At 41.2% G+C, this 23,371-nt stretch overlaps 2 protein-coding genes across 3 annotated transcripts in view; one reads left to right on the top strand and one right to left on the bottom strand.

Annotated features, from left to right (window-relative positions):
* Positions 1 to 7,504, bottom strand: part of LOC118388474 (endothelin-converting enzyme 1-like) — a 56,627-nt gene extending 49,123 nt beyond the window's left edge. The window contains exon 1 of the mRNA XM_035777592.2: positions 7,322 to 7,504. The gene's annotated coding sequence lies outside the window, so the exon portion shown is untranslated. The remainder of the gene's footprint in view (positions 1 to 7,321) is intronic.
* A 1,839-nt stretch (positions 7,505 to 9,343) lies between these two features.
* On the top strand, positions 9,344 to 23,371 carry alpl (alkaline phosphatase, biomineralization associated). 2 transcript variants are annotated; one of them, XM_035776981.2, is made up of 13 exons: positions 9,390 to 9,477; positions 10,418 to 10,495; positions 11,952 to 12,080; positions 12,537 to 12,656; positions 13,473 to 13,588; positions 13,986 to 14,160; positions 14,624 to 14,799; positions 19,925 to 20,065; positions 20,245 to 20,314; positions 20,455 to 20,589; positions 20,767 to 20,958; positions 21,098 to 21,217; positions 21,375 to 23,371. In XM_035776981.2, exons 3-13 carry the CDS (start codon positions 12,011 to 12,013, stop codon positions 21,638 to 21,640), a joined length of 1,581 nt encoding a protein of 526 aa, XP_035632874.2. In that variant the 5' UTR covers positions 9,390 to 9,477; positions 10,418 to 10,495; positions 11,952 to 12,010; the 3' UTR covers positions 21,641 to 23,371. The 2 variants fall into 2 exon arrangements, with proteins under 2 accessions (XP_052382766.1, XP_035632874.2); XM_052526806.1 differs by lacking the exon at positions 10,418 to 10,495 and having other exon boundaries at positions 9,344 to 9,477.

Below are 23,371 nucleotides of genomic sequence, written 5' to 3' on the forward strand. Positions count from 1 at the left end.
GCCGCGCGTCAGGAGGGGGGGTACTGTCACGAGTCCGACCGAGGGTGTTTCCCCTTCCCGGGCGGGTGGCGCTCGGCGGTCGTCATCACCGGCCTATTAGCTGCCACTGATTGTTTTTCCTCTCCCTCCTTGTATGTTTAGTGGTAGCACCTGTTCATGTGTAATTAGTTTAATTAGTTTGTCTTTATTAGACAGCCGGCCCGCCTGGTTGTTGTGCGGGATTATTTTCATTGTAACCTTCGGCTCTGTTGTAGAGGTACGTGTTTAGTGCCTAGTCGTGTATTTCTTCATTGTAATTTTTCCCCTGTGTTTGGGAACGTTACTTTTGTGAGCACTCTATGGTGCGTTGGTGCTAGTAAAAAGACGCACAGCATTGAACTCTGTCTCCTGCATTTTGACTCCACACCCACGACACCCGGAGCATTACAACATCACATAGACCCAACATTAGACCTAAATGTTTTCGGTAAATAGGTGTAAATAGGTTAATTTTGGTCATAATGTCAGTTGCATCCAAAACAGAGACTTGTGCTCGTGACTGCATCACAAAGTATACTGTATGAAGGTTGGGTTTGTATCAATCCTGCCCACATGTACCACAGCTGGCAGCACATAAGTAATCATCCATTCTGAGTGCAGCTGGACACGACCTAATCGTAATGCCTGTGGTAAATGTGGGTTAACTTTGGATATCCCTATGGGGCTAGTTAGGGACCATCGGTAAATTACACAATGTACATGGGACAATGTAAAAATTCCAATAGCTCCAAATTTCAATGACTTAAAAAATCTCAAGCCAACTAGAAATTGTGGAAATGCATTTAGAAATATTGAAAGCATTTAATAAGAAAACAAAAAAGTGTGCAACATGAAAAAATTGTCTCATTTACAGTACATTGGGCAATTTATTGACGGTCTGTAGCTAGTCCCGGAGATAGGCTATCCAAAGTCAAATACATTTTTCCACGGTTGCACACCAGCTGGCTGAAGCTAATTGGCGAAATAATTTGTCTAATTCTTCCCACCTGCGAACACATACAAGAGACACCCACATCAAACCACACCCTGAAACCAACTCGTGTTTGAATTCAGCCATGGCTGTTAGCATTTCTTTATTAACCAAATCTAAAATGAGTCCAAATCAGGAAGTGCAGTTTGTCGACGTGTGATTAGTGAAGATGCTGTGATGGAGGGTATGGAGAGAAAGTTGGAGAAGTAACAGCTGCGCTTGAATGCGATCATTATGGTTGATAGTTATGATGATATGGGTTGGGAGAATGAGTGTCAAGGACAGTAACAGGAAAAAGAGAAACCATGCTACTGAAAGCAGTGATGCTTCTAGTGCAGAGAGCGTGAGGGTGACGATGGGAAACAAGAGTAATGATGTGTCGGAGTGTAAAGTTGTGATGGTGTTTGATGTGACCACAGGGCCGCATCTACACCCAATCCTACTAACGTAAAGAAAGAAAGAAACTCAGCAAGAAAAAGAAAAGGCCCTTTTTCAGGACCCTGTCTTTCAAAGATAATTCGTAAAAATCCAAATAACTTCACAGATGTTCATTGTAAAGGGTTTAAACTCTGTATCCCATGCTTGTTCAATGAATGAATATGTGGAACGGTCGTTAAGACACTAACCGCTTACAGACGGTAGGCAATTAAGGTCACAGTTACGAAAACTTTGGATACTAAAAAGAGGCCTTTCTACTGACTCTGAAAAACACAAAAAGAAAGATGCCCAGGGTCCCTGCTCATCTGCATGAACATGCCTTTGGCATGCTGCAAGGAGGCATGAGGACTCCAGATGTGGCCAGGGCAATAAATGGCAATGTCTGTACTTTGAGACACCTAAGACAGTGCTACATGGAGACAGGACGGACAGCTGATCGTCCTCGTAGTGGCAGACTACGTGTAACAACACCTGCACAGGATCGGTACATCCGAACATCACACCTTCAGGACAGGTACAGGATGGCAACAACAATTGCCTGAGTTACACCAGGAACACACAATCCCTCCATCAGTGCTCAGACTGTCCCCAATAGGCTGAGAGGGGCTGGACTGAGGGCTTGTAGGCATGTTGTAAGGCAGGTCCACACCAGACATCACCGGCAACAACGTTGCCTATGGGCACAAACCCACCGTCGCTGGACCAGACAGGACTGGCAAAAAGTGCTTTTCACTGACGAGTCGCGGTTTTGTCTCACCAGGGGTGATGGTTGGATTCGCGATTATCATCGAAGAAATTATCATTACACCGAGGTCTGTACTCTGCATCGGGATCGATTTGGAGGGTCCGTCATGGTCTGGGGCGGTGTGTCACAGCATCATCGGACTGAGCTTGTTGTCATTGCAGACAATCTCAACGCTGTGCGTTACAGGGAAGACATCCTCCTCCCTCATGTGGTACCCTTCCTGCAGGCTCATCCTGACATGACCCTCCAGCATGACAATGCCACCGGCCATACGGTTTGTTCTGTGCATGCTTTCCTGCAAGACAGGAATGTCAGTGTTCTGCCATGGCCAGTGAAGAGCACGGATCTCAAGCCCATTGAGCACATCTGGGACATGTTGGATTGGAGGGTGAGGGCTAGAAATGTCCGGGAACTTGCAGGTGCCTTGATTGAAGAGTGGGGTAACATCTCACAGCAAGAACTGGCAAATCTGGTGCAGTCCATGAGGAGGAGATACACTGCAGTACTTAATGCAGCTGGTGGCCACACCAGATATTGACTGTTACTTTTGATTCTGACCCCCCTTTGTTCAGGGACACATTATCCCATCTCTGTTAATCACATGTCTGTGGAACTTGTTCAGTTTATGTCTCAGTTGTTGAATCTTGCTATGCATATTTACACATGTTAAATTTGCTGAAAATAAACACAGTTGACAGTGAGAAGACGTTTATTTTTTTCCTGAGTTTAGGTGAAGTAAAACTAGTCTGGTTCATTGGAAATGGTAGTCTGATAATACTCTGTGGTCAGCAGCAGAAGATTCTTCAAATGGAATATCTCAATCGGAAGAAGATCAAAGCCATGTCCATGGAGTGTATGCTACGTTGACGAGAATCATTTCTGGGGTCCCACTATCTATGTCCAATAGAAGATATTAAATAGAATTTGAAGGGAGGCATAGTGTTTGAGAGCAAAAGTTTGATTTGTAGGAAAGTTTGAATATCCAAGAATTTGTTCCATCCCATTGTGGTGTTTTAAATGCCAAAGAAAGAAGAATGGGACATGTAGCTGCTCACTGTAAACAAAAGAAAAGTGTGGACTGGGGGAATAATCTGAAGGCTAAGTGTTGTAATTGTGGGGTGGAACACAATGCAACATTTGGTGGATGCCAGGTGCAGAGAGGGGTAGGAGAGACCCAGAGATATAGAATCATGATTTCTCATATGCAGAGGCTGTAAAACCGATTGGTAGAACTATATGCGGACTGATGGAGCTACCATGGTTTCTCCCGTAGTAAGTGGACCTAGTGTCCGAACTGGTGCTTCTACTAGTCCTGACATGGTTTTGAGACCCGTTCAGAAATCTTGTTTACACAAATGTGCTGTGTCAAAGCACACTTTTACTAGTGAATAAAATTGACTTCATAGCTTTCATTGGAAAGGTTATCAACACGGCTCGGATTATGGAAAGCTGAAATGCCAGGTTGAAGATTATTGTGGATATGGCAACAGTTATTAGGAGTAACAGGTGTTACTGTTGACATGAAGTTAGTAGGGATTTATTTGTTTATTTATATTAAACGTTTGTTTGTGGACCGCCATTATACCGTAGAAGTGCAGTCAAAGATTTTTACAACTAACTGAAGATAGACCAGGGCCTTGTTCCCAATGGGAGCAAATTATTCATAGTAGGTAGAACCAAGCACGAGATAGTGAGATCCTATTGGCACGTCTAGCATGTATTTGCATATTTATGTCTGGGAAGGGCTACTCTGGGAAGTGCGAATGTGCAATAACTTAATCTGCCCTTGCACTTCTTCTAAACAACACAGCTTTTTGTCACACTTTGTCAACGGGTAAAGTCTACAAAATGAAAACCACTCTGTTTGTTACATATTCTACTTTTGAAAACAGAAAACTGTATGCAGATCAAGTGATTCATCTAAGAGAAAATTTGCAGAATGTTGGCCAAAATCCATCTCGCTGGGTTTCTTATCACCATATCTGGTAGTGAGTGGAAACGCCAACCGGCTGCTTCACATTTATACATCCATCTGTGGTGCAGTCGCTCTTTAAGGAGTGGCATATGGAATCTTGTTTACACCTGGACATTACAGCTCAGGTAGATTACCTGTGTCTGCTGCTGCATGTAGGCCTATGTTTACTGCCAAGAAACTCTCATGCTTACCCCTGGGCTCTAGGTAATGAATAATCACTATACAAACAAGGATGATGACAAGTACAAACTAGCCTAATAAACTCAATTCCACGATTTACCATGGTGTTGGGCGGTGACCAGTGTGGGTGGACTGCACAGGAGGTTGGTGGCACCTTAATTGATGAGGACAACAACCACCCCGCTATCATCGATTGTTCACCCCGCTATCATCCAGAAGCCGAGGTCAGTACAGGTGCATCAAAGCAGGGACCGAGAGACCGAAAAGCAGCTTCTATCTCAAGGCCATCAGACTGTTAAACAGCCACCACTAACATTGAGTGGCTGCTGCCAACATACTGACTCAACTCCAGCTCACTTTAATAATGGAAATTGATGGAAAAAATGTATCACTAGCCACTTTAAACAATGCCACTTAATATAATGTTTACATACCCTACATTACTCATCTCATATGTATATGTATATAATGTACTCTATATCATATACTGCATCTTTATGTAATACATGTATCACTAGCCACTTTAAACTCTGCCACTTTGTTTACATACCCTACTGTCATGAAGTTGGCCTTTATGACAGTCATAAATACCTCTTCCCCCCTTTTCCTCTCTCTACCCTACTGAGGTTACATTTGCAAAACCCTTGGTTAACATAGCGATTCTGGGAACATCAGTAGGTGAGGGGAAATGAACTATATTCCTGTAATCCGAACAATTGAACATATGCGGTGGTACTTAATGAATATGATGTCAGTTCGGTTGTCATCTGAGACATTCTCATCAATGATAAGATGACATAAACTCTACAGGGGAAAGTCTACACATCAGAGTTATCGGATTCACATGGAATTGTTGTTCAACTTAAATGTTTGAATATGAAATTATTCGTGATGGGATGAAATGTGATTTTAGCTTCTAAAATGTGAGATTTGGGTTTTCATAAGATATGGCTCTGCTCAATCAGTGTCCCGCCCCTGTGAAGGGACATGGGCTATAAAACTTTTCAAACACGCCCTCCTCTCACTTCCTATATAAGCCCTTGACGACAATATAACCTCCTTTTCCGAGGATGTAAGACGACGGTCCTATGTCAGAATGGTTCAGATAATAACTACAGAATGAAGCCAACATCCGCGTGAGCTTTGGTTGCGAATGGTATGAACGTTGAACTCTTATTCACTACAGAAGTGATACCTCCTAGCCGTTGAGTTAGCAACAGCAGACGCAACGAAGGTTAGGAAGGAAGAGACAGAGTATCCCGTCTATCACCCAACGATGTTACTACAACGTATCCAATTGACAACCAGAGACATTCTTCAAAGGACTCGGTTTGGCAACACAGCCTTCAATCTACCACCAACCTACCGAAGCGCAGCTCAGAGTAAATATTTATTGCATTTTCCTTTTCCAAATGGGCGGTAATTTAGAATGCATCAGATACTGTATTTATGATAGCACAGCTTCTCCCTGTGTCCCTCAGTCGTCCCGCTCTTTCACTCAAACCCAGCCCTTTTCCTTTGTGTAACAAGCTGTCATATCTGTTCCGCCCGCTAGGGACGTTTTCCTTTATGACGTAATTTGTAATCAAGTTATGATTTAATTATGTGTATGTGTAATTCTGTGTGATTAGTTAGATATTAGTAAATAAATAATTAAACACAATTTTGCATTGCTTATTCAAATTGTTAGCCAGGGTTCATGCAGATAACCAAGAATTTACAACTTTCAGATGAGACTGAATTAAGATGACAATTGATATTGACTGCTATTGATGTAAAATATTACTAGGTCTTTAAGAGTTTATTCGGAAGATAACAGCTCTATAAATATTATTTTATGGTGCTCGACTCTAGTTAATTACATTTACATGATTAGCTCAATCAGGTGATAATACAGATAAATTATTTTATAGAACAGCATGTCATATCACTTAATCCAGCATAGCCAAAGAAACGACACTACACTACATTACTCATCTCATATGTATATACTGTACTCGATACCATCTACTGCATCTTGCCTATGCCGTTCTGTACCATCACTCATTCATATATCTTTATGTACATATTCTTTATCCCTTTACACTTGTGTGTATAAGGTAGTAGTTGTGGAATTGTTAGGTTAGATTACTCTTTGGTTATTACTGCATTGTCGGAACTAGAAGCACAAGCATTTCACTACACTTGCATTAACATCTGCTAACCATGTGTATGTGACAAATCAAATTTGATTTGATTTAATTGATGAGGATGGGCTTGTGGTAATGGCTTGAGTGGAATAAGTGGAATTGTATCAAATACAAACACATGGTTTGATGCCATTCCATTTGATCTGTTCCAGCCATTATTATGAGCAGTCCTCCCCTCAGCAGATTGGTGGATTGGAGCTCAGAATTCACATAAAGAATTTTTTTTTGATTCAGCAGCAAAAGAATAGCCCGCATTTACACATGACATTGTATTGTGTAAATGCGGCGTTTCTTTGGGTGCTGAAATCTGACGTTTTTTATTTTAAAAACTACATTTTATGTGACTTCAGAACTCCAGTCCACCTATACTAGTCACTCCTCAACTCCGTCATTAATGGTAGAGTTGAGTTCAGTCAGCTAGTAACAAACCAACTATGAATTTAACATTAGCCTATGTATTTTTTCTTACAATGAAAGAGTGTGTTCAAGACATAAAAGGCGTATCTGCCCACATTATCATAATAAGGCAACACTTATTAAGTCAGGGAGTAAGCAGGAATCATGCAGGAACCAGTTGCCCCGGGAATTATGCTAAAGATATTACCTCATGTCATGGTCGCAAACGTTAATAAAAACCGTAATTGCACATCATACATTTTTTGGCGCACCACGTAATCACACGTAGATGCTCTAAATGTAGATTTACAGCAACGACAGCCAATAAATTCAGTTCATAAACACAAGGTTTGTAAATAGGATACATTTGATATGGAACAGGTTCTTACCACTATTATTCAGTTCACTCCGTCTACTCTATACGTTCCTCTCAAGTGCCTTCAGCGGACAGCTGTTGGTGTGCCAGACGCAACAAATGAGTGACGAACTGTATTTTCGGTCATATGGTGCGAACATATAACGTGAAAGTACCACGTAAATATTGAGTTTCCATGCTGACCCTGAAATAACATGTCCAACCAACAGCAAAATGAGAAAGGATTCACTATTATTCTAACCAATAGGATTTGAGAAATGGGTGGGTCTTAATAAAACTTATAATACCCTTTCTTAGAAAATTCCACACTGTGCTGCAATTAATTTACAAAAAGTTCTGAGGAAAAAATGGTTGCACTTTACTAAGTATCCACAACACTTGCCTAGACTTTGTAGGTACAGCCAGGTACACATAGTTATATTTTTCCTACTTAGGTTCTAACCGCTACCTGTTTTGGTTTATGCAATTTTCCTGGATTTGCAAATAAACTATTCATAAGGAAGATATATAATTCATCTGCAGGGTAGCCTAGTGGTTAGAGCGGTGGACTAGTAACCTGGAAGGTTTCAAGTTCAAACCCCCGAGCTGACAAGGTACAAATCTGTCTTTCTGCTCCTGAACAGGCAGTTAACCCACTGTTCCCAGGCCGTCATTGAAAATAAGATTTTGTTCTTAACTGAATTGCCTAGTTAAATAAAGCTAAAATAAAATAAAAATTCCTGGGTGAGGGGTGGTTTTACCTGAAAATAATTGCAATGTGTTAATACATAAACAATTTTGTCAAGGGTTACAGCATTTAAGGATTAAGGAACATGTATTGTTGACTGGGCGTTTTTTTACAGTCTTAACATGCAGAGCAATCACTTAAAGTGTGGAGATGAAAGAAAAGAAAACTGCAAAAAGCTTCTAAAGTAATCGAGTGCCTAATAGGATCAGAGGGATTATAATGTCCTCATTTTCACAAATCCACGGGAAATTAGTGAAAATTGGCCTCGTGCCATGCTACTAGTCCTAATGGTAATGTAGAAAGTAACAAATTCTTGGCTCTGGCTGATCCAAGTCTTTTTAATTATCCATTGCTATAATAGTATTGTCTTTTTGCTTTAAAAAAAGTAATAAAACAATAGCAGAGGGACTCCGATGGTGTTTTAACCCATACTAAATAGGCCTTCTATTAATCAGTTCAGTAAATTATTTTATCCAAGCAATTCATTGCTTCTTAGACAGAAGATATGTATATGTTTCACATGCGCAAGACCATGACAAATACTCTAAAATGTTGTAGCCTCCCTCCCTCGCAGCGAAAATTCAAATCCTGCTATGTCTATTCCCTCTCAATTGACACACTGATGGCAGCGGTGAGATAATCCCAGTAGTGTAATTGTTTGCCTGTTCACACTGTGCATTTGTGTGTGGGATGCTTGAAGAGAAAGGGTAGGTTGTATAATTTTCCTGTATGAGAGATAGCCAATATAACATTTTCTGAATATTCACTGGTCTCTAGTGACATCTAAAGGATACAAAATTATAAACAAAAATCACTCAGGGTAAATTGGTGCATTATGCCGCGTTCGCGTGCTAATCGGAACAAGGAAACTTCTGAATTGTTAACTGGTTGTAGTAGGAGCATGTATACATGTGCTGCATTCAATCAGTTAGCAAGTCGGACGTTTCCGAGTTTCCTAGTTCCGACTAACACATGAACGCGGCATTATGCAATCGAGGTTAATAAATAGCAATATACTAATAGTAAAGGTCAAAATGGTGCATTATATTTGGCAAGCAACTGTATTCTTACACATTTTAAACGAGGCTATAAAGTAATGACAATGATGAGCTACTTATAAATCTATATATTAAGTATGTAGGCCAATAATATGTTTCAGTTTAGTATTTCACATGTTGACAATGAACTCGACTGATTTAAGATTTGAATTAAATATTTTGAGTAGGCTAAATGCAATAGTGAAACTGGTCGACAGGCGGCACTCACGATCCAGCTCTTAGTTTTATGATGCCATTATTTATAGGGTGGTTTCTCGCCATCGTGGTGGGATATCAACCGCTATTCTCAGCCCTCATAACAGAGCTGGTGCATAGGCGTATAAAAGAGCGACAGGATGACACAGACATAAGTGTTTTGCTACAGAAGCTTAAATAGAACCCGAAGTAAGTGTATTCCTTTAACTCTTTGTATTAATTGTCTATGTTTGGAATATCAATGGTTTATCGTGTGCAGGCTATTTAGAAAATATCAACATAAAATCTCCTTGCAATTGGCTGCATTGTCAGGAAAATCGGTGCAATTACACATGCCACTAGCGCCACATGCGTATTGTTTATCGCTTTCCATCTCTTTAAAGCAATATTACCCTATAAATGTAGCTGTGGTAGAAGTTTTTGTGATTGCAGATTCTTGGAGGTAGAACTCGCAATCTTCCCAACTTTCCAACACGTGATTGAGCATCAATACAACAATAGCAGTACCCTCCATAAGGGTTACGTTTTTTATTAAACCAATACTACACTAAATCACATATCTAGGCCTATAGCCAGTTTCATTCATTTTGGTTGATATCCTATGCTGTTGGGTGTTCATTTTGATTATAAAAAGGTCAACTAGCAGTGAGTGCTCAGCTATAGTAATATTAATGTCAGAATTCACAACACAATAGTTCTCCAGAAAATAATTGAAAGAAGGTACCAATTAAGCTGAAAAGGTGGAGAATACACTGACAGACAGACCGAATGATTGAAATATTTGTTTTATCAATACATTTGGATAGAGCAGTCTGCAATTTACTCAATCTGGCTGACAATGAATGTATACACTGTGATGCACAATACCTAAATTGGTTGGACACGCTCACCTTTTACACGTAAACAGAAAGAAAAAAAAACATATGGCAAACCTTTGTTCTTTTCAGGTGTTCTTCTTGTCAGTCATTGTTCCCTAGACATGGCCATTGTTCCAGTGATGTAAAGCACATGGGGTACATCTCAAGTTGATTTGTGATTGAGTTGGCATTAATAGGGTGGAATGTTTAGCCTTTGCTAAGGAGAGGATGATATCTCATCTATAATTGAGCACTTCAAATTGTTCCTGTAGGGGCAGCAGGGAGCCTAGTGGTTAGAGCGTTGGTCCAGTAACCGAAAGGTTGCTAGATTGAATCCCCAAGCTGACAAGGTAAAAATCTGTCTTTCTGCCCCTGAACAAGGCAGTTAACCCACTGTTTCTGGGCTGTCATTGTAAATAAGAATTTGTTCTTAACTGAATTGCCTAGTTTAATAGAAAAATGTGCCTTATCTCATGACAGAATTAAATACTCTTAGTAGTATGGTCTTATGGAGCCTTTATAAGCGCAACAGGCATTCAATCTTATCAACTCCTCAACAAGGCAATGGTTGTTTGGAGGGGAAAGAATGCCAGTGCTAGAAACATTTAAACATAAAAAATATCACCATAGATATCATGTGTACAGCATACCCTAGGATACAGCCAAAACCCAGAGTTATTTAAAGTACCACAACATTGATTGACCTGGATTTATTCCTTCTCCTCCCATTACATTTTGGATGGGCCAAGGTAATCTGTTTGGGGGAATGTGTCTGAGGTCAGTGTTTTCCCAGAATGGAAGGGCCTGTGTCACTGAGCCCAGAGCAAAAAAAAAAAAAGAAGGAAAGCAAATAAATTAAGTCGCACACTCTAATTATGATCCCAAACCCTGACCTCAGAAACATTATTAAACCTAATCCCAGCTTCATTCAAACAGATCGAACCCTGTACAGGGACCCGGTTTTCATCTCTTAGTGGTCAGCTACAGAGCTGGCAGGTGAAACAGGAAACATCTGCTTCTGATTTGATACAGATTGGTATTCCAACCGGGATGCTTTTCTCCTTGACACCCCTCCTTTTCTCTGGCATTCTCCTGGGACTGCTCTGCTTCTTCACCTGCAGGCTGGCTAGTCTGCTGCTGATTGGTGGGCCCGGCCACTTCTGAGCTTTACTTAGAGGATAGGCCCGCATCTGTGCGACGGTAAAACCTCTCTTCTCCTCAGAGACCAGCCTAGCAGCTTTATGTGAGCTCAACTACAGCATATTGTATACTAATGCTGTAGGACTTGCGTTGTCTGTTTTAATAGCATAAAGTAACAAGGCTCATATGCACACAGTTTCAAGACTTTATGAAATACCATTTTAATTCAAGCACGTGTAACAATACATTTGCCAAACTCTCTTTTTTACGAAACTGTAAACCTTGTTTAAAAAACATTTATATTGGCTTTGTTATGGCTGTTAGATCGCTGTACTACAGCCCACAATCCCATTAACGCTCCCATTAAAGCTACCTTGACCACAGCACAGGAGAGGGACAGAGGTGGGACAGGGGTGGGTCAGGGGAGCGACAGGGGTGGGACTGCGGAGGAAAAAGGGAGGGACAGGGGTGGGGGTGTAATAATAGATGAAGGCTGGCTGCTCAGGGCCCATGGGGCCGTGTTAGGACAACACTACAACAAAACCACTACTTCTGTTCACTGTGAATGTCTAAGTTGAATCCTACCTACTTTCCACATCATTTGCTGCACTTTAAATCAAACTCATCGTCAACTTTCATAAACACTGATTTCTCCGTCTTTTACAGACACCCTCTAGTTTGGGACGTGGTATGTGATAACACTACAGAGATAGAGCGAAAGCATCATGAAGGTGACAATCCTGCTCATCTGCTCCTGCCTGGCCTGGGAAGGCCTGGGGAAGCCACAGTTTCCTGGTAATACACACACCTGTCAATAAATGTAATGTCTCTTAACACCATCTAGCTGTTTGACTGAAATCCACCAGGAAGAGCTTAGAGGGGACACATACTAACACAAACCTTTTTCATTCCTTCTTCTTGCTGAAGTGTGCACTTCTTCACTCCCGTTCATATATTTGAAAGGAAAGGGACCGGTTTAGGAAATGTAGTGGAAAGATCCTTTAGCACATGCTGAAACCAATCCAATGCTCCTATAGTCCTTGAGGAGGAGTGAATGAGTGCACACTTCAGGAAGAAGGGTAGAAACTAATTTGGGCTTTGATTTATTGGAGATGTGACACATCATCATGACCATTTAATTGGGTCATATTCCGTCCCACTTGTCCCAGTACTTTCGCAGGTTTTACAGATCACTTCTACTGGCCTCTTTCCCTCCTCATTTAAAACTAAACGTCTACCTCCGTGTTGCAGACCAAGAGAAAGATCCTCTCTTCTGGAACACATGGGCTCAGCGTACTTTGAAGAATGCCCTCAGACTTCAGAAGCTCAATCAAAACACTGCAAAGAACCTCATCCTCTTCCTTGGTGATGGTAAGCCATGATTACAGGGACCTTTTTCATTCCATGAGTATGTGCCATACTGTATGATGAAGTGAAGTCTTAACTCTATGAGCTTATGTGCAGCATACAGATGTAATCGTTTTTATACATTTCCAGAATATCGTTCCTAGTGGTTGTAGAAAACGAGTATTTTCATGATAAGTATGTCCTCCTCATCAAACACAGTCGTTTCCATCTAAACATTCTGGAGGATTGATGTAATCCAGTCAGAAGTAAATAGTATGTTTCAGACTTTCTAAATCGAATGTTGAATATGGGAGCAATCGAGCATTAAACAAACATGCTTACAGTGCCAATGGATAACTTTGCTTCTGCTTAATGTTATGTTATGTAGTGACCCATTAAACTGTCCCCCCCAAAGGATCTTAACTGTCTATGTTTTACATGCAGCAGCATACAATGTATCTTACTCTATCATGTATGACAACCATGCTTAAAACAATCATGCTGGATAAAGTGGAATTTCCCGTCAGTTCACATCCTCTACAAAAGCACCCATTTTGATATCCATATAAAACAAAGGGAAAATAGATAGTTAACTCTAAAATACAAATGTTGTTGACTTGTGAAAAGGCAGATCTCAAGTAAAAGCTCTTTTGATGGGATTTACCACCAAATGTAGACTTGTTTGTTCAGTGGCTGGAGCAGCTGCTGTGAAAAGTGACCACAGAGCCTTGTTAATCAGATAGAAAACCAAAAGGTGTTAATGCATGAGATGGAAAGGCTTTCTATCCCTTAAATAGAATCACACCACAGACCGAGCACTGCTTTGCTTTTGTTGTGTAGGAATGGGCATTCCCACAGTGACGGCAGCACGAATACTGAAGGGGCAGCTGAGCAGACAGAGTGGGGAAGAGACCCAGCTGGAGATGGACAAGTTCCCCTTTGTTGCGCTTTCCAAGGTCTGACCTGGTCTGTTATCACATAGAAAAGCTATAGAATAGCATGCATTATTGATCTGGAAGTAATGAATGGTTCACCAAGATCAAGACCAATATACCTGGTCACATACTGTCTATGTCATACGATAATAATGTGTTATTATGTTACATACTTGGCAAGAAGCCACACATCATAGAACTGTCTTTATATTTAAGGGAGCAGCACATTCCACACATGATTGATCATGTAGTAGTCTGTGTCAATAACTGTGTAAGAATGAAGAATGTAAAAGAAATGACACAATCTGAGCGTTTCAAGGTGATGCTTGGAGGTGTGGATAACACCAACACGGCATGCAGAACAATGTCTCCTACTACAATTCTATATAATTCACACGTTACTGTCCTGTCTCTGCAGACATATAACACCAATGCCCAGGTTGCAGACAGTGCGGGTACAGCCACAGCATACCTCTGTGGGGTGAAGGCCAACGAGGGCACGGTGGGTGTGAGTGCAGCTGCCGTACGTTCCCAGTGCAACACCACACAGGGCAACGAGGTCACCTCCATCCTCAGATGGGCCAAGGAAGCCGGTAATGTCTCATTATAACTCATGTTTTTTCACAGTACCTTTCCACACCAGACCTATTAAGCCTTATTTGGCCAACCTGAGATAAGCCGTAGAGACACACCATGATAACATTGTAATCCTAGGCATGCATGGATCTCAATAGGGAGTTTATAGCTCCAGATGTATTTTCTTAAAGGCAGAGACTCCCTCGCAGGCCCCAATGACTTAGAGACATGGCAGGAATGAAAACAAGTCTTCTGGAGTAGAGGTCAGGTGTCAGAGAAGATCAGGGATCCAACAAACAAGAAAATAAAGAAATTGTTTTCTCATATTTCTCAAATGACTGAAAAATGAATTGACACTCTGTTCAAGTTCAACTAGAATTAGCAGATTCTTTGGAGCTAATCGTTGTCTTTAGATCTGGCGGACTATTGCACAGAATCCTAGTAGCAGGTTCAAAAACGGTTTGTGTGTTTGTTACCCAGGCAAGTCAGTGGGAATAGTCACGACAACGCGTGTGAACCATGCCACCCCCAGTGCAGCCTATGCCCACTGTGTGGACAGGGACTGGTACTCCGATGGAGAGATGCCCGCTGAGGCAGTACAGGCGGGCTGCAAGGACATCGCCAGGCAGCTCTTTGAGAACATTCCTAACATTGATGTGAGTCACAGCAATTACACGTTTTATACAAAAGTATGTGGACACTCCTTCAAATTACTGGATTCGGCTATTTCAGCCACACCCTTTGCTTACAGGTGTATAAAATCGAGCACACAGGCATGCAATCTCCATAGACAAACATTGTAGTAGAATGGCCTTACTGAAGAGCTCAGTGACTTTCATCGTGGCACCGACATAGGAAGCAACCTTTCCAGTCAGTTCATCAAATCTCTGCCCTGCTTAAGCTGCCACAGTCAACTGTAAGGGCTGTTACTGAGAAGTGGAAATGTCTCGGAGCAGCAACAGCTCAGCCGCAAAGTGGTAGGCCCCACAAGCTCACAGAACGCGAGTGCTGAAGCACGTAGCGTGTAAAAATCATCTGTCCTCTGTTGCAAAACTCACTACTGTGTCCCAAAATGTCTCTGGAAGCAACATCAGCACGATAACTGTTAGTCGCAATGCCGAGCGCTGGATGGGTGTAAAGATTGCCGCCATTGGAAACTGGAGCAGTAGAAACACCTTACCTGGAATGATAAATCACACTTCTGGCAGTCAGACGGACGACTCTGGGTTTGGTAGATGCCAGGAGAATGCTACCTGCCCCAATGCACAGTGGCAACTGTAAAGTTTGGTGGAGGAGGAATTATTGTCTGGAGCTGTTTTTCTTAGTTCCAGTGAAGGGAAATCTTAACGCTACAGCATATAATGACATTATAGACAATTCTGTGCTTCCAACATTGTGGCAACAACTTGGGGAAGGCACTTTCCTGTTTCAGTATGACAATGCCCCCATGCACAAAGCGAGTTCCATACAGAAATGGTTTGTCGAGATCGGTGTAGAAGAACTTGACTGGCGTGCACAGAGCCCTGACCTCAACTCCATCGAACACCTTTGGGATGAATTGGAACACAGACTGCGAGCCAGGCCTAATCGCCCAACATCAGTGCCGGCCTCACTAATGATCTTGTGGCTGAATGGAAGCAGGTCCCACCAGCAATGTTCCAACATCTTCCCAGAAGAGTGGAGGCTGTTATAACAGCAAAGGGTGACCAACTCCATATTAATGCTATGATACTGGAATGATATGTTCAATGAGCAGGTGTCCACATACTCTTAGTCATGTAGTGTATATAATATGGATCCTGATATTACAGAAAATATCCAGTAATCATGCTAAAAACAGAGCATTTTTATAAACAACAGCTATTGTTGAAAACAATGATTGCTCTTTATTTTGAATACATTTTTCAGACAGTAATGTTGAGCAACTTGCACCTATAATGTAATGACTCACAGATAATTCCTCTCCTCATTATTCTTGCCATGGATTAAGGTTGCATGGCGGGACCCTGTTACTGAGATTTATTGTGGATTTATTGCCCAAAACCACTCCCTTTTCCCACGATAAATAACCTGTAAATTACAATAAATTATTTATATGAACAGCATGTCGTGAAATGGAACTATTAAATTATATGCAATGTCTATATCTGGCTTCTCTACATCCTGAATACTTACAGTGGGGCAAAAATGTATTTAGTCAGCCACCAATTGTGCAAGTTCTCCCACTTAAAAAGATGAGAAATGCCTGTAATTTTCATCATATGTACACTTCAACTATGACAGACAAAATGAGAGAAAAACAATCCAGAAAATCACACTGTAGGATTTTTTATGAATTTATTTGCAAATTTTGGTGGAAAATAAGTATTTGGTCAATAACAAACGTTTATCTCAATACTTTGTTTTATACCCTTTGTTGGCAATGACAGAGGTCAAACGTTTTCTGTAAGTCTTCACAAGGTTTTCACACACTGTTGCTGGTATTTTGGCCCATTCCTCCATGCAGATCTCCTCTAGACCAGTGATGTTTTGTTTTTGCTGGGCAACACGGACTTTCAACTCCCTCCAAATATTTTCTATGGGGTTGAGATCTGGAGACTGGTTAGGCCACTCCAGGACCTTGAAATGCTTCTTACGAAGCCACTCCTTTGTTGCCCGGCGGGGTGTTTGGGATCATTGTCATGCTGAAAGACCCAGCCACGTTTCATCTTCAATGCCCTTGCTGATGGAAGGAGGTTTTCACTCAAAATCTCACGATACATGGCCCCATTCATTCTTTCCTTTACACGGATCAGTCGTCCTGGTCCCTTTACAGAAAAACAGCCCCAAAGCATGATGTTTCCGCCCCCATGCTTCACAGTAGGTATGGTGTTCTTTGGATGCAACTTAGCATTCTTTGTCCTCCAAACACGACGAGTTGAGTTTTTACCAAAAAGTTATATTTTGGTTTCATCTGACCATATGACATTCTCCCAATCTTCTTCTGGATCATCCAAATGCTCTCTAGCAAACTTCAGACGGGCCTGGACATGTACTGGCTTAAGCAGGGGGACATGTCTGGCACTGCAGGATTTGAGTCCCTGGCGGCGTAGTGTGTTACTGATGGTAGGCTTTGTTACTTTGGTCCCAGCTCTCTGCAGGTCATTCACTAGGTCCCCCCGTGTGGTTCTGGGATTTTTGCTAACCGTTCTTGTGATCATTTTGACCCCACAGGGTGAGCTCTTGCGTGGAGCCCCAGATCGAGGGAGATTATCAGTGGTCTTGTATGTCTTCCATTTCCTAATAATTGCTCCAACAGTTGATTTCTTCAAACCAAGCTGCTTACCTATTGCAGACTGCCTACAATTTTATTTCTGGTGTCCTTTGACAGCTCTTTGGTCTCGGCCATAGTGGAGTTTGGAGTGTGACTGTTTGAGGTTGTGGACAGGTGTCTTTTATACTGATAACAAGTTCAAACAGGTGCCATTAATACAGGTAACGAGTGGAGGACAGAGGAGCCTCTTAAAGAAGAAGTTACAGGTCTGTGAGAGCCAGAAATCTTGCTTGTTTGTAGGTGACCAAATATTTATTTTCCACCATAATTTGCAAATAAATTCATTAAAAATCCTACAATGTGATTTTCTGGATTTTTTCCCCCTCATTTTGTCTGTCATAGTTGAAGTGTACCTATGATGAAGTGTACCTATCTTTTTAAGTGGGAGAACTTGCACAATTGGTTGCTGACTAAATACATTTTTGCCCCACTGTATGTAAATGTGATATTTCAGTTTTAAATGTGTTATTCATTTGCACAAAAAAAACAGCTTTTGCTTTGTTGTTTTGGGATATTGTGTGTAGATTGCTTAGGGGATTAAACTATTTAATCCATTTTAGAATAAGGCTGTAAAAGTGAAGGGGTCGGAATACTTTCCGAATGCACTGTATATACAAGTCCCAGCCTACTTGTTTCATGTAATACTTTCAATGCAGTATTAGACTTATATTTAGCTAATTAATGATGGGTAATGCATAAGCTTCTAATTTATAGCCTCTGTCTCTTGCACAATACGCACGCACCTGTGCTCCGCTCTTGGAGTCCCATGCAGGAAAAGCTAGACTAGAATAGCTTGCTGGACATTCTTTTTTTTTTCTTAATTTCTTATACCAATAGACTATTCGAAGAGGGATGCAAGCTCTTGTTAGCTGAATGTTAAATACAGCAGCCAGAATGCATGGGTAGTTAGAAAGAAGAGTGAACGCGGTAGGCTACAGCAGTTATTTATTCAGAACCAGAACCATTCAATCTTCGTGATGAGAAGTGAAAGCCTTCTGCATCTAATTTTAGTCCTATATTATTGAAAGTTGTAATTAGAATGATGAAGTTAAGGAGAACAACATGTATTTAATTCAGCCTACCTGTTGAAAGCGAGGAAGGAATGAAGCAGTCAAGAGAGAAAGAGGAGGTAGGCTAATAACATTAGGGGAAATACTATGAAAGATACTGTATGCATCAGTCTACTAATTATGTACAACAAACATATAAACGCAACATGCAGCAATTTCAAAGATTTTACTGAGTAACAGTTCATAATAAGGAAATCAGTCAATTCAAATGAATTCATTAGGCCCAAATCTGTGGATTTCACATGATTGGCAGGGGTGCAGCCATGGGTGGGCCTTGGAGGGCGAATTGTATGCCCACCCACCCACTTGATAGCCAGGCCTTGCCAATCAGAATGGGTTTTTACCCCCCCACAGGTGAAGAAACCTGATGTGGAGGTCCCGGGCTGGTGTGGTTACACATCATGGTCTGCGGTTTTGAAGCCGGTTGGACGTACTGCCAAATTCTCTAAAGCGACGTTGGAGCCAGCTTATGGTGGAAAAATTTACATTAAATTCTCAGGCAACAGGTCTGCAGTCAGCATGCCAATTGCACGCTCCCTCAAAACTTGAGACATCTGTGGCATTGGGTTGTGTGACAAAACTGCTCACTTTAAAATGGCCTTTTATTGTCCCCAGCACAAGGTGCACTTGTGTAATGATCATGCTCTTTAATCAGCTTCTTGATATACCACCTCATGTGGATGGATTATCTTGGCAAAGGAGAAATGCTCACTAAAATGGATATAAACAAATTTGTGCACAAACAGAGAAATAAGCTTTTGGTGTGTACAGAGAATTTCTTTGATTTTTTATTTCAGCTCATGAAACATGGGACCAACACTTTACATGTTGTGTTTATATTTTTGTTCAGTGTACAAATAGGCCCTAAGAATATTTCAAAATTAATATCGAATTCGCTAGCCTGAACGATGCGTAATTACAGTCCATATAATGCGGTATAATACAATACAGTACAGTTCACACTCAAAAATGCCTACTGGAGCTACTTTAATGTATTTACCAAAGACAGCATATAGCTAGCTACATCTATGGGCTTTTATGTTTTTCTGTCATGCGTAATGTACAGTAGACTATACTGTACAATATGTAGGCAATTGGAAGACGGGACAATCATTTGGGCTTTTTTGGCATTGGGCTCATTAAATGTCTTTAATGTATGGCAGGCTCAGGTAGCATCAGGCTTGAATTTTCAATCAAAGCTCTAATCAAATCCAGACAGGCCTATTTATATGCTTTTGAGTGACACTTCTGGTTTTGGCGGGAAATACCGGGTTACCCGGTAGAAAAGGGATTTGTTCTGGGAATTGAACATTTGTAAAATACCGGGAAAATATTTAACCCTACCGGGGATGTCCATAGAGAGGAATCAAATGTTTTACCTCTGTGGTGGATGTCTAGGTGATTATGGGAGGAGGGAGGAAGTACATGTTCCCCAAAAACCAGTCAGATGTGGAGTATCCTGGAGAGAAGAAACACTTCGGTACCCGCATCGATAGAAGGAACTTGGTGGAGGAGTGGAATAACAGAATGAAAAACAAGGTCAGCTGCTCTGTCTTAGTTCTTCTCTCACTCCTCTTCTACCATGTCCTGTTGTTTCTTCCTTGTTCTTCTCTGTCTTCCTTTCTCTATTTTTCTTATTAACATTTGAATCGTTTTTAGGTTGTCTCAGGGTTGGATCAATGCCATATGATGTATTGTTTTATCTATTAAATAAACAGAACGCCCACTATGTATGGAACAAGAAGGAACTTTTATCGCTAAATCCTAATAGTGTGGATTACCTTTTGGGTGAGTTATTTAAAAAAAATAGTTTGCTTTTTATTGATTTCACGACCTTCCTGTTTCATATTTTGTATTCATGTTAACCACTGATCATCTTCTCTATATATTTTGCAATATATTAAACCCTGCTTCCTGTGTTAACACAGGTCTGTTTGAGCCTGGAGATCTTCCCTATGACCTGGAGAGAAACAATGAGACAGATCCTTCACTGACAGAGATGGTGGAGGTGGCCATTAAGATCCTGAAGAAAAACCCCAACGGATTCTACCTGCTGGTGGAGGGTGATTGTTGTGTTACATTTACTCTGGCACCAGTAAATACTGTATCAGATGCACAAGTTTAATAATGTATATCATGTTGAATGTGAAGTTTTACACCTTAGGCTGCTTTGCCAGTCCTGATGCTAGATTTTCTCATCTGCTTGAGAGAGAGATGTTAACCAAGCTGTGCATTGGCAGGGGGGCGCATCGACCACGGACATCACGAGGGTAAAGCCAAGCAGGCCCTGCATGAGGCAGTGGAGATGGACCGGGCCATTGGCCACGCCGGCCTCATGACCAGCATATATGACACAATGACTGTCGTCACTGCTGACCACTCTCACATGTTCAACTTTGGAGGCTACACTCCAAGGGGGAACACAATTTTTGGTGAGCAGTGGATGATTTTGCAACAATGTATTGTATATTGTATGTGGCTACACTCAGTCATCAGTCACTTGGATGTTGTGGATGTTGTAAATAAAGGTTTGTGATGGAGGTGGTTCATTATTTTCCTCTCTGTCTACAGGACTGGCTCCCATGTTGAGTGATGTGGACCAGAAGCCCTTCACAGCCATCTTATATGGGAATGGACCAGGGTTTAAAGTAGTCAATGGTCTGAGAGAGAACGTCTCCACCCTTGACTATGGTAAGTGAAATCTTATCATCAATGGAGTATTGCCATTTTGACAGTCCTCTGTCATAGAGAACATCACTTGGTCTTTGGCATGCCAGAAAATCATCCATCTGATCTCTTTCTCCTTCCCTTTCCCCACCTCCCCCTTCCCTTCCTTCCCTCTCTTCAGAGGAAAATAACTACAAGGCCCAGTCTGCAGTGCCGCTGAGTATGGAGACTCATGGAGGAGAGGATGTGGCTGTGTTTGCTAAGGGCCCTATGGCTCATCTGCTGCACGGTGTCCACGAGCAGAACTACATTCCACATGTCATGGCTTATGCTGCCTGCATTGGCCAGAACAGAGACCACTGCATGTCATCCAGTGGAGCCTCTAGTCTCAGCGCTGCACTGCCCAGCCTGACAGCTCTCCTCACACTCATCTGTCTCCTCTGCTGACCTTTCACCCCAACCCCCCTCCTGCACTACCCCCACCCCTCCTCTCTGTATATATGTATTACTCCCACACCTTTTTTATAGTGTGGATATTATGCGGATTGGATTCTTTCTCTATTGCTGATTTTTTAAAATCATTCTGTACAGTAATGACTTTGGGACCAATGTAAGGGCATTTAAAAAAACAACTTTATAAGAGGTTTTAAAAATAGGTTCTATTTGACTCAACATTCCATGACGTACATTAAGGCATTGTTGGCAGAATAGATGGATGCAGTTCAATGTATGATTAATATAATTCACCAATACATTTGGTGTAAATACATTATGTTGTAAATCACAACTGGCCTCCATTCCGGATGCACTGTTTCATTTTCAATGACTAAATATTTTGGACAAAAACTGACGATTGTAACTAAGGCTGGGAATGTCAATACAATCAAACCAGCAAGGGCAATGATCACAAGTCAGACATAATGTGGCTAATATGCTAGGGTATCTATTTATGTAGCTAGCTAAAAACACAGAGCCTAGTGTTAGCTAGATAGCTTGCTAGCTGCTAGGAGGATGTGAGTGAGGACATTCACCAACTTTTTCCCCTCATATCATTTTTTTGATGGCTACACAGCTAGAGATGCACGTGTCATTTGGTTAGCTAGAAATAAATGTGAATCGTTTTGATTGGTAGCTATGCTGAATGCCTGTTATCCAGTTAGCATTTCTCTTGCGTTCGCAAATTCACTATGGCTAGCCATCTACTCCAATTTCAGAGTGCTCTGAGTGTGCCAGAGCGCTGAATAACTGATGAATTTACGAACACGCAGGACCTGCTGAATAAGACCGGTGTCAGTAACCGTAGGCGAAAAAAGTTATAGTTATTCATGAATGCTCTATATAACATGTAAACAGCCTAATCAGCTCTGCTCGGCGACTAAAATTGTCAATGAGTTGTTCTCTCATTTGTGTCTGGTAGTAGCTAGCTAGCAAGCTCATTAACTTTGGCCAGTTACCTTGGGTGCTTGGTTGGGACAACGCATGCATTGGTAGGAAAGCTGCAGAAGGACAAGTAGGCTATTCCCCATCGTTTATCAGTGCAATTCTGATGGCCAACAAGCTCAAATATTTTAGAGGTTTGTTGTTGCTGTGCATATACGTTAGGGAAAATAAGAGGATATCACTTTATTTCTACTGTAACATATAGGATAGGTTGTGTTATTTTACTTTGGTATTGATCACTATTCAGGTAACACTGAAACTATGTGAAGAATTCTGTCATATCAGTTGGTTTAAGAGAAGGGTATATCTCTGAATTTATATCAATCATTGTATGGGGTAAATAACCACCCAGTATTAATGACAAAGCAATGTTGCTGCCCACCTTGTTGTCTGTCAATTCCATGACTATGGATCAGGCAACTTTTCAAAGAAGCCAGTTCTTTTCCTAAATTAGAAACCTAATATAACATTTCCCTAGTTTTGAATATGAATATATTAAAACAGTATATACAAACAGTAAACAGAATTTACATAGATTCCCAAAACAATCTTGTAAACGTTACAATAAGGAAAGTAGATGCTATTTTGTATGTATGGTTTAAACAAACAAACCAAAACAATGAATTCCATGTTCTTTGTACGTACTTCCCGAAAGCACTGAATGAAAAGTCACCCCCTGTCAGAATTTCATAGAAATAAGTTGGCCAATAAAGGAAGTCCTGTTGGTTTTTCTGAAAA

Source organism: Oncorhynchus keta, chromosome 10, assembly GCF_023373465.1.
Source record: "Oncorhynchus keta strain PuntledgeMale-10-30-2019 chromosome 10, Oket_V2, whole genome shotgun sequence".
NCBI lineage: Eukaryota > Metazoa > Chordata > Actinopteri > Salmoniformes > Salmonidae > Oncorhynchus > Oncorhynchus keta.